General features: G+C 43.9%; 1 protein-coding gene across 1 annotated transcript in view; it reads left to right on the top strand.

Moving 5' to 3' along the window:
• The window catches only part of ctnnbl1 (catenin, beta like 1), a 46434-nt gene extending 37193 nt beyond the window's left edge, over nucleotides 1–9241 (top strand). Inside the window, exons 14-16 of the mRNA XM_076095444.1 lie at nucleotides 748–885; nucleotides 1368–1440; nucleotides 8441–9241. Coding sequence (XP_075951559.1) covers nucleotides 748–885; nucleotides 1368–1440; nucleotides 8441–8529 — 300 coding nt within the window. The 3' untranslated portion in view covers nucleotides 8530–9241. The remainder of the gene's footprint in view (nucleotides 1–747; nucleotides 886–1367; nucleotides 1441–8440) is intronic.
• The last annotated feature ends 3072 nt before the right edge of the window (nucleotides 9242–12313 follow it).

Below are 12313 nucleotides of genomic sequence, written 5' to 3'. Positions count from 1 at the left end.
TAAACTGACTAGTTGAATTCTATTGGGGGAAAAAATAAGATTTTAAGAGTGCGCCAAGATATGGACGTCATCAGTGCTAAAAACATTGTTTCCCCCCCCATTTTCCATTTATAATGGAATGAACCAATCGCGGTTTACCACTATGGCTGATGGCTATTGCAGCACATTAATGCTACATTACTGTGTCTTTTTGGTTAACATGCTTTGTTTTCCTAACTGCAATAGTTTAAGTCTCATGTATGGCCTTCACTGTAAAAGTAAAAGGTAAGGTGTGTGTGACAGCAACACATTGAACACGCTGTCTTTGTGTTTCTGAACCACTCCTATGGCTCACACTCAGACTCCCCTCTCCCCTTCAGGTCTGCTTCTTAATCTCTAATGATGATTAATGTGGGCTGTATGCTTATTGGCAGCACTGTGTTATCGGCATTCTGACAGGCTTGTTAAGATGGATGCAGGAGTGCGTATGCGTGTCTGAGTGTGGGACCCCCCCCCCCCCCCCCCCCCCCCCAACCACACACTTTTTGCAGCTTAGCCTCGAAATCAATTGATTTGTGTGTCTGGTCGATGGAGAAAATGGATTTGTGGGAAAAAAAAGCTGAAAAACACCTAAATTAAACGTAGTGTCGGGTTTTCTGTGTTCGTTGAATCTGTTGTTAAGGGTGCAGAGAACAATAGAAAGTAAATGTGATTTATTCACCTTGTCATGCATGAAAATGAGCGCGTTTTACTTTTGCGTGTGTGCAGGAGATGGTTCGTCGGGGGGAGATCCTAGATGAAGGCATAGAGGATGAGTTCTACCTTCGCCGCCTGGACGCCGGACTGTTCGTCCTTCAGTTGATCTGCTATATTATGGTGGAGATCAGCAACTCTGGGATATCACAGGTACACACACACACACACACACACACACACACAGATTACTTATTGTGAAGACATCTGATCGAACAAGCTATAAAAGTAGGCAGGAGTTGGATGTTGTTGTGTTTTGTGAGCGCTGGGTTTCACTGGGCTCCACTTTAATGAACACCACGACACTTTGTGCTGCTGATTCAAAAGCTGCAGCAAATCCCAACTCACTCCATTCATTTGCTAGTGCAACCTTGTTAAATTCCTTGGTAGTAAACCGTTCAGGTGTTTGAGAAGAGGCGTTTCAGACATCATAGCCCCGCATAGCTTGTAAACGTTGATACCTTTTTAATAAGCCCGCATAACGTTACTATCCACTGTCAATACTTACTACAATAGGACCCATCATGTTTGTATTTCATTTTGAAATGACATAATTACAATGTTGACCAAATAATTACACAAACAAACGCTAAAGATACTTTTAATTTTACAATATGTTCCTTCTCTGAATTTAGCTGCAGCAAAGGGTCCATCAAATTCTGAACCTAAGAGGAGGCTCTGTCAAAGTAGTGCGACACATCATGAGAGGTAAGTGACTTTCTTTTCTTAAATATCGCCATTTCTCAAAGGAAATACTCTCATAACAGCAATAGGACACTACAAACTACCGTTACCTGTACTGTCATGGTTCTCTTGGTGAATGAATCGGTTCGTGGCGTGGTCGTTCGTCCATGCTTGGCTCATTGACCTTGGGGAAGCAAAGAAGCGTTTGGTTTTAACGTTATTCACGTATGTTCAGCATCCAGCAGCAAAAGTGAACTACAGTGAATGAGCCTGCGAATGAGTCTGCTCGCTGCGGACGACAGGCTCGACTCCGTCTGCAGAGCCCTGAAGCCCCGCCCCCGCTACACTGTTAGCTTGTCTATTTAAAGTTTATTCATATTTACATTATAATAGTGTCGCACATCAAAATTGCACCAACACTGCACTACCTTGGGTCCCCAGCAATACGGCTGCAAAGTGTGGAGAAAATCGTATGAACTGTTGTCGAGGTATGTGAAGGACACGCAGACAATTGTTGCTCTAGGTGTCTCAATCTAACAGGAAACACTCTTTTCACTCACTGGTGGATGAACTTAGACCAATTCTACGTTGCTCTTCTTTGTCCTCGCTCATCTGCTGTCAAGGCAGGATGTTTACAGTGCGGAATTATCCTCCTCCTGGTACTGCTGATATTCACGTGACATGTATGGTGAACAAATGAATGGGATTTCTCACTAAAATATGGTCAAATCTACTTCTAGAACGTGGTAATTTACAAATGAAGGCAAGTGGCGTGATGATTTTGGTGTGTGTTTGACTCCACACAGAATCATGTGGTTGTGTAGATCTGGCCTTGGCCCAAAAACACAAATCCCTCACCCCTGGGTGAAACGGGATAATATAAGAAAGATCCTGTGTGTTTCGTCAGGGCAACAATACACATAATACCTCCAGTAGCTGCTCCAAAAACAATTCATATTACTTTCAGAGAAGCATTTCTATTGACAAATGTTTTATTTATTTATTTATTTTAATCCTGTTTCCGAGTGCCTCTCGCCCTGGCAAGGAAGCAACATCTCAGGGCGAAATGTTGCTCTAATCACTGCTCTGCTGCTGTGGTTGTTGTTCGATGGTAAGCCCACGCTGTTCGCCTGCCAAAGTGGTTGTGTTAGAATGTAATGCAATGAAATGCGATGAATAATGTCACTCTTCCTTATTCTTTTAAACAAAGTAAAAGGGCCGGAAAAATTTTCAAGTCAGTATTTCCTGCATATGTATCCATTGCATCCCTCTTTGCATGTATACATTTGTACATTGACACTAGTAAACAGTCCTGCCTACTGGAGCAGAGGACAGAGGATATAGATGATGATGTGACACTCCTAAAGGTCGTAAAATATAAAAAGCATGTGGAAAACAAATTTCATTTAATGTATTATGGCAGCAATAAATAAACACAGTCAAATTCAGCATCTGAAATATCCAGGTAGAAGCATTTCTTGTTTTCTTCACATTCCCTGTGTACAGATGGGAAAACAGGATGCATAAATGCATCCCGCTGTGCCAACATGCATCGTAATCTAATCACATTGTCACGTTGTCACCGTGAGAGGAGCAGAGACTGCCTCTCTGTCATTCATTCTTTATTTGGCCCCCGTCCCAAATATGTCCTGTCCCGCCGCATTTGGTTTTCCGTCTGGTTTTCGAAGACCCTAGCAGGTGTGTTCTTTTCTTCCCCGGAGCGACATCCATCCATCCTTCCTGTATCGTTGTCGGATAAAGCCCGAGGACGAGGCTCCGTTCACACACACACCCTCCGGCTCCCCGTGGCATGTAGCACTGTAGATAGAGCTATCCGTCACGCATGGCGATGCCAGCGAGCGTGGCAGTCCTGTGTGTGTGTGTGTGTGTGTGTGTGTGTGTGTGTGTGTGTGTGTGTGTGTGTGTGTGTGTGTGTGTGTGTGTGTGTGTGTGTGTGTGTGTGTGTGTGTGTGTGTGTGTGTGTGTGTGTGTGTGTGTGTGCGCTCGCTCTTGTGTTGCTTTTCTTTTCATTTGCATACACTTGTGCCTGGCTGGAACACCTTGATGGAGTTATTTTTTGAATTTGGCACAAACGTCAACTTGGACTCAAGAAGTGATTTGATTTTAGAGGACAAAGGTCATGGTCACTGTGACCTCATGCCCGTGCTTCAAGCTACTTTTGTTTTCAAATTTGCCACGAACTAACACTTGCACAACGAAATTCAGTTGTAGCCCATTTTTAACACAGCAAACACATGACAAACAAAACAAAACGAATACAGTAGCACATTCCTATAGTGCATTTTTTTGAATTTGCATCATAAGGAATGTAAACAGCAGCAACGAAAACATAATTTGGTAAATGATGGTCCAGTTTACAATACAATAGACATAAAGCAGAGTATGCTTTGAGGCGGGCTTACTGTGATTGACAGGTCGCTGCCACTACCACAGACATGTACAGTGTCTCTACGTCACTCCTCCGCATTCCAAATATAGTGACTTCCGTTCATTGGCTGCAAAAAACAACAACATGGCGACGGCCGTAATCCAAGATGGCTACCGCGAAATTGCGGAACTTGATGCTTCAAAGCGACCGTCCAAAAACCAATGGGTGACGTCACAATGACTCCGTCCACTTCTTACAGTCTATGGCCGTAACTCGTGCTAATTATGAACATTTCAATCGGTATTGATGGATGTAGACTGCATCATGACTCGTTCTAGCTGCATACCAACATGATGTTTTTGTTTGCTCTTAGCACGTCTACATCTTTACATGTGCACACATGTCCTTGCTTGTTTTCATGTGCATACGTTTTACGTTTTAACAAATCTTTGAGAGAAAGTCTCTGCAGGTGTGTGTGCGCGTTCAGTTTTCCTTTGTGATTCAGCTTGTATAATTTATTCGTGTGTGTGCGTGTGCGTGTGCGTGTGCGCGGGGCTCGTAGCGTGTGCCCTCACCCTTTCCATTAGGCCGCACCGTGGAGCCCTCTCCCATTTCAAGTGCCCCGCCCGGTCAATGTGAAACTGCAGAAAAAAGGTTAAGCACATGCAGAGAAGCGCCAGCTCGGCCGTCTTGACCTTAATGGCTTGTGCTCTCTGAATGAGAAGCAGCTATGCAGGAAGGACGACTTGGAGCACTCAAAGGAAGAACATTGATTTCACTCATGCTGAGAGAACCTGCTGTGAGGTTCAGAAACCTTCGGTGTTTGAGCCGTGAAGGTTTCCTCAGACCGTTCGTATATGACAATACTGTATCGAGCCTTTTAGAATACTCTTATGGAGCCTTTTAAAAATAGGAATAGATGACATTCAGGTGTTAGGAGATATACTTTCTGGTAGACTTGTTGCAGTCCACAGCTCTGGGCATGGGGATCCGCCCCGGTGACGAGCTAGTTCTCTCCTGTGCTTTAAGGCCAGGTCATGCTCCTTCAGAATCGAGCGGCAACCGCCGGTTCTGCCAAATGAAGCCGATGCGGAAGTGTCTTAAAACTTGCATTCTCTCATAGACTTCTATACACTCGGACTTCTTTTGCACTGGCAATTAGAAAGAATGCAAGTTCAAGGCACTTTAGCATGGGCTTCACTTTTCCGACAGATAGGTAGGTTGACCCCTTCATACAAACACAGATCAGCCTCTGAGCATGTGCAGTGGCATCTGCCCAACACTGAACTGCCCTCCAAAAATCAAAATGCGGTCATAGTAATGAATTATAAATGACCCAGTGTGACCGACCGCATGGCTCTTTTATCAGTTGGCTACACATGCGGTACTTGTTAATGCTTGAAAACAAGCTATTTTCACCAAACAGCCAAACAGATGACTAAAAGTAGCCATACAAATCATATTTTAGAGATATTACAATATGCATTGTTTCAGACACCTTCGTATTTGCCCGTTCCTTGTAGCTTGAGATGCATAATACGACTTCGCATCACATGAAAAAGGCTTTTATTTCTTCTTTTTTTTGTTAATCAGCTAGTCGATGTCGGTCTACATGACGACTTCTGATGCGTTTGAAAGCATTCTGTTCGTTACATTAACACAGCGCAGGATGACGTGAGCCAGCTGGATCAGGCCAGTGTCACACTGGTAAAGCGGTGTTTAGAATGGGTCGCCGTGTCCCGGCCGCAGGCGTAATAACACTCTTAAGTCCTCCAGTGAGTCCCTGTCCCCGGCTGCTGCTGCTGCTGAGACTGCGCCTGGAAATGATTCTCCTTGTACTCATGGCAGATCAGTCCCAGTCACTGACCTGAGTAATGGCGATGCTCAGCACTGTATTGTCCTCTGCCGCGTTGCCGTGGTGACAGGAGGAGAGAGCACCAGCATGCCAAATAAAAGCTTCTGCGGAGAGTTGAAGAGTCACCGAAATCTCTGACCTTTCTGTCTGTGTGGCTGACTGCGCCTCCATTTATAGACACGGACACACACACACACACACACACACACACACACAGGCACAATGACAGACTGGCAATGAAAGAGGATGTAGGTTTTCATGTTTTCGCCGAGTCACTCTCTCCGTCTCCCTTTACCTGCTTTTCCTCAGTCAACCTTAAAATTCTTCAATTTTTTACTTCAATAACATCCGTCACCTCTGTGAATCAAATGCAGATCCCTGTTGCTGCCATTCAAGGCCCACACACACACACACACACACACACACACCTCCAGATAGTGGTCCAGCCGTACACTTCTTTAAAACTTTACTCCCAACTTCATGGTCTGTCTTTGCCCGACTCCCCTCAGAATACCCAATGATGGAGTGACCTCTGGACACTGTCTGTCTTCTGACCTGAACAAAGAAACCTCACATCTCAAGAAGCAGCTCACGTACAGCGCTGCTCTGCCTGCAGACGTCCCACCACTGTAATCCTCCGCCATGCAGCGGTGGGAAGTAACACAGCACATTTACTCAAGTACTGCACTTGCAGTTTTTACTCTCCACTACATGTCGTAAGAGAAATATGTATTTGACAGCCATAGTTACTTTTCAGATTAAGATTTTACAATACAAAAAATTATAATAATCTTAATAATAAATATTTAAGCAGTGGTTCCCAACCTTTTTGTTCTGTGCCAATTTCACCAAAAGAAAATAGTCAGGTGTATATAAGTTGTTGTTTCACTGATGAGTGATTTAAACACATTTTCACAAAAAGTCCCTCTGGACTAAACTACAGAAACATTATGAAGAAGTTAAAACTAGCTCCATTTGTAAAAGGTTTGTTTGCACCTTGATGTCATAACTAATAACACACTATTTCAGTCACGCAGACATTTTTCTGCAGAAAGCCAGTATTTTCTTATCTTATATTGTTATATTTTTCTTTTGATACTTGATAAAGGAATACTCCCCCCAAAATTACAAACGTTTTTGTGTCAATTACTCTCAATGTTACTCTCAATTCTTGAAGAAAATTGTGCTTTTCTTTCATGCTGCCTCCGTGAACGAAGAATCCTAAACGTAGAAAGGTCCTAATGAATGGAAGTAAATGGGGCCGCGTTTAACAACAGCATCTCAATATCTCAGATATCAAAACATCCATTTTCAAACTTTCACAGAACTCATGCAGAACTCGTCCCGTCGTATGCTCTTTACTTCCCAAACATATCACAATACCCTTACTATTTAAAACACGTCCGCATGAACAGTACTCACAAGGTGTGAAACTGCTGATGGCCAAAACCTACAAAGATACAACCCTCGTTGTGATAGACCAGAATTATATCTATTAATGTATGTTTGTGATCATCCAGCACTCGTATAGACAAGTGGTGTGCTCCCACAAGACCCCTGTCCCATTACGTCTCTCACTATCCTTTCATATACGATCTAATAACACAGAAAAGTCTTCTTGGTGTCATTGTCAGCCGTGCTACGTCCTCCTAAACCCCGCGGGCTGTTGTCAGGAGAAGCCCCCTTCATTCTCTTCTGTCTGCAGTGTCTCCCGGAGAACACTAGTCTTTTTCATCTCTCCGTCTCGACATCCCCGGGTTTAATGTGTAATCCCTGCCTTAGGAGGCTGGCTGGCAGAGAGAGAGACACGCGGCGAATGCCTGGATTCCACCGGGGACCGCGGCAGCTGCGGCTTTCTCCTTCTGCACATTAGACTCACAAATGGACCGTCGGTCGGTCTCGGAGGCCTCCGCGTGGGAGAGGCAGACGCACGAAATGAAGAAAATCGCTCAGAAGCACACGATGACGTACCAGCACTGCGCAGTACACCTGGACTGGTTACTGCTCACAGAGGGTGGAATTCAGTCCAGTTGCAGTACCGGGACCTTTCATGATATACAAGCTTTTTTTTTTTTTTTTTTTTAAAGGATATCTTGATCCTTATCTTGAAAGATGGATGGACTAGAGACTGTCGAGACTACAGTAGTTCATTAATGCAAAGAATGGCTTCATTTCTCTGTCATTCACAGTGAGGACAATGAGATCAACTGGAAAAGGTTCGCTGTTCGCTGAAGTTACGTCTCTTGACTTCTTCTGTGGAAGTATTTAGTGTATTAAATGGGGGGAAAGAGAGATCCGGGAAAAAAGAGCAACCAGGCCTTCATAGCTAGTCATTTAACTGTACATTTGTTCTTTTACACACGAATAAGAAGACATTATTCAGTCATACAGCGGTTGTGTCAGTTTTCAAGGTTATATTTGCTGGTTCCAGCATCTCTTCTCTTTCTTTGATATAATTGTAAACTGAAACTATTTGGCTCCGTTGTTCAGCTGCTTCTGTATTTCTACATAATCTTTCTTTGCTCTCAGAAATAGTGCGACACAAAGGCGCTCACATTGCTTTTACTCCTTACCTTTGGTGATCTAGTAGCTGGAACTCATCCAGAAAACTATCCTAAACCACGTGTCATTTTCAAACTCACATTAATGCTTTCTTGTGAGCTTCTGTCTCCAGCGATTGTTCCCTCTGACCTCCGAAGTCAAACGGCAACGCCCGTGCTGTCAAGTCAACTAATCCTCTGACTCTTCTTCTTTTTTTCTTTTTTCTTTGTCTTTTGCAGAGTACGCTGAGAGCATCGGAGATGGGAAGAGCGACGAGTTCAAAGAGGTTGAGCGGAAGAGGATCATGGACCTTGTAGAAAATTTCTAATCTCGCTTTCTCTCTCTCGCGCTCTCTCACACACACACACAAACACACACACACACACACACAATATATTCTCACACTTGAGAATGTTAAAAACTCGCTGGTCTGATTTGGACCGATGGTGACCGTGAGCCAGTCTAAGAACTAAAGTCTTCTTCTGTAACATTCTAAACCAACTACAGCCACTGAGTGTGTGTGTACATGCACAGCAATACTGCGGCTACTGGATTAGACTCGTTTTCATGGTTCAAAGGAATGTCGTGTTTTTAAATAACCTGGTTTACTTTGCCTGCATCTTTGGCATCCAACCGTTGGGGGGGGGGGGGGGAGAATCTGAAATTGTCAGATTCTAATTAATTTGTATTTTTGTAATGAATTCAATTGAATTCATCTCAAAAGCACAATCTGTGTGTGCCAGATGCAGGGTTAGAATGAAATGTTTGCTGTGCGTGTCACGCTGCTCACTGTAGAAAAAGTTGGAGTTGAGTTTGGAGAGCAGAAGCTCGACTGAATCTCTCAGAAGCACTCGCAGCTGCAGTAATGTTTATTTTCCCTCCCGCGGTGTCGAACCCTGCAGAATAATTACAGACGACTCTGCAAACTCAATATCGATCCCTCGGCTCTACCGCTTCACCCCGTGTGTTTGTTTTGGATTCACGTGTAAGATATGATTTTTTTTTTTTAATAATAAAACCTTTGCTGATAAAAATCCCAATTGCGTGTTTGGTTTGTTTGATTAATGTCACGGTTTAGGGAGTATTGCACACTCATTACGCCTTCGCTTGGTTACCGGTGCGCAGAAGCACAGATGGAGACAACAAACCCATGTCTGCAGCTTGCTTTGCAGAGAGAGAGAGGGAGAGAGAGAGAATCCGCGCAGAAAGGCAGACCTGCTTCTTCTTCTTCTTCATTTGTCTGAAGCCGCCCACTGCTGGATCCCAGCAGCCTCCCGGAGCTCTCAGCCCACTGCTGGCTTTGTCTTTGTGACACTGCTCACACACATCTGTGCGGAGGTGTGTTATGGCAGAGCCGTGTACACAAACAAACCTACTGTGTCATTCTGTGCACAAATACTTCACTGTATCTCTGCCGTCTTTGTGCTCAAGAGCAAATAAACATTCCCAATTACTTGTGCGTACTTGAATATGTGAGAGACTTGCAGTGACTCGCTTAAACATACTGACCCCACTACTTTTAGTCCGATGTGAATCTCGTCATACAGTAATGTCAAAGAAATATGAACAACGGGGGAAGAAAAACATTTATCCAAATGTGTTTTATATTATTTGGTTTCATCAGAGTGCAGCCGGCTTGAACATGAAGATAAGACTCATCCCCTGCTATCGTACGTAAGCAGCCACTGGTGCAGAACTCCATCAGATAGTTGCTATTAGACAATAGGATCTAGAATTTATTTATTGCAGTAAATTCCAACACATTGTCTTGGTGAAGCTGAAGGCTTATTTTTTATGATTGCTTTCTGTACTTCTGTAATGGCCTTTAGGCTGATTGGTTGTTTGATTATTCTCAGACTATTTCTATTCTCTTATCGCTACTACACCCACCGCTGCTATTATTATTAGTAACAGTAGTCTTATCTATATTATTACTGTTATTATTGTCCTTCCATTATATTCACTGCTGCTATTATCAATGTTAGCTGAATTTTATACTCAAGTCAAACTTTTTTTGGCTTCACGGGCCACTGAGCAACTTTCATAGGGAACAACAGGGCACCGCCTCCAATGCTGTATCCAGTTCTCTTTATACATTCATGGCATACACACAAGCTGCAAGCAGCAATACCCGAGGCCAAGCAATCAGCCACGTTCTGAGCGGGCACTGCCCTGGTAGTCCAATAAATTTGGTTTATCAGCCGTGTTATTGGCCTTCTTCTGCCAGCTGTGTTGAGTCGCCCACATTTGTTAGCATGGTGGCTATTGTTCTGTCTTTTGTTGCACTTGACTAACTGTCCTGTAAACATTTTGACAGAAGTCGGGCAGAAGTTGAACAACTGAAATAAAACGTTTCTATGACACTTAAGTGATGCAATATGGAGTCAGAGGTGATGGAGACTTTCCCTTCCTTGTCTCTGAGTTGGAATGTTTACCATTTGCCACGTGTGAATAAGTGTCAGAATGCCATGACCATCAGAGGGAGTTACTAATCCATGATGGTGGTTTTTGTTGCTCGTATTGATGGGGCATTTGAGTTGATGCCTGACAACAAACCACACATTGTAATTTCGTGTGTCTTGCTTAGGTGAATTGATTTTCCAATAGTTACACCTAAACGCTCAGACCTTTTTCGAGCAGACAGGTCTTAATTGCCTCCCATATGAAACCAGATGCAGCATCTATATGCATTAGGGTCTTGTCAACAGTATATTTCTGTGTTATTAATCACTCAGTGTACCACGCCCTCTCTGGATCCCTGACCGTGATCCTGGCAGGAAGCCGCAGTGTCGGGAGGGAAGGTGGGGGCCGTTCACTGACAGCTGCCACATCTATTGCCTTTCCTAAGTGTCTTTAGGAACTCTAATATCGCTCAGTAACAAGATGGGTAGAACGGCGGGGTATCGTTTGCATATTGTATTGGCGTGGCAGAGCCGGCCCCATGCATCTCTTATCAGTGATTATGACTGCGGCGTGTTTAACAGCGGTTGTACAGCAATTTCACAGCCGAGGGGAAGGAGAATAATTGTATTTTCCGAATGACTGAGTGCAAACACTGTGCACCGCTGTGCTTTTGGGGCTCCTCTCTGTTAGTAGGGACCGAGAGGAGAAGGTATTCTGTTATTGAGAGTCAGTGCAGGGATTGATAAAGGGTGAAAAAAAAAAACGGGGCATTGCGACTTAAAAGTCACCGTGGTGCTTCCTTCATTCCATCCTCCCAAATTCTGCATTCCCTGAAAGGTCAACACTGTTGAGTCAGTCGGCAATTGGTCAAAGTTGATTGCTGATTGAAATTAAAGGATTTGGGTCTGAAATTGTGCTGGTATGACTCAGCACTTTGAGCTGGCCAGAAGACCTGATGGCAAATACTGAAAAAGAGCGAGGAGAACCTCAGGAAGTCACTCACTGAGGTTTCCCACAACAGAACAGCCAAAAAGCAGCATGATAAGAAGGGAAAGATGGCACCTGTCCGTGTCCACCATTAGGTGAGATCACTGTCAGTGACGTGTGTCTGCGCTAAAGACTTTGAGCTGACATATTTGGCACCGAGCATGGTCGGGTAGTAGATAGTTTCCAGCTGAACCTGATTAAGATTAAGAACCCTGCCTTGCGGCCGCACAGTTATAGAAGCTCACACACGTAAAGCTGTCATCGCTCAAACTCAGGGGCTCAAAACAAAGCTGGTAATTGTTGCCGCAGTCCAACTGACACGTCACTGGACACTACGAAAGCACAATCATTTGCCCCTGAGGGTTTTATTGGTGCATAGCAAAATATTCACAAAGAAACACTCCCCAGCAAATGGGACCTAATGACACCCCAGAGGTCGTGAAGGCATCACAGCGCACAACAGAAACCAAGTATCAAGCATACCAACCCCTTTTTCCCACCCTTTCTGTTGTTCACTGTTATGTAAAGTTGTATAAACAGCGTGCAATTTTCATCTTCATCCTTTTATGGATGTCTTGGACTGGTAAAAAAAAAAAGCAGCTCATGAACGCCTGGGTTAATGGCTTTTATTAAAGAGGGTAATTGGAATCAGGTAATCCAATCAGTGTGTTGACATTTAGCAATGGGTTACAGCAAGGTCCGTGTCTCTGTTAGAAATCCGA

The sequence above is a fragment of the Anarhichas minor genome, unplaced genomic scaffold, assembly GCF_050575085.1.
Source record: "Anarhichas minor isolate MPS153535 unplaced genomic scaffold, ASM5057508v1 ptg000020l, whole genome shotgun sequence".
Taxonomy (NCBI): domain Eukaryota; kingdom Metazoa; phylum Chordata; class Actinopteri; order Perciformes; family Anarhichadidae; genus Anarhichas; species Anarhichas minor.
The sequence above is the reverse complement of the archived record's forward strand: the minus strand, read 5'-3'. Positions and strand labels throughout refer to the sequence as shown.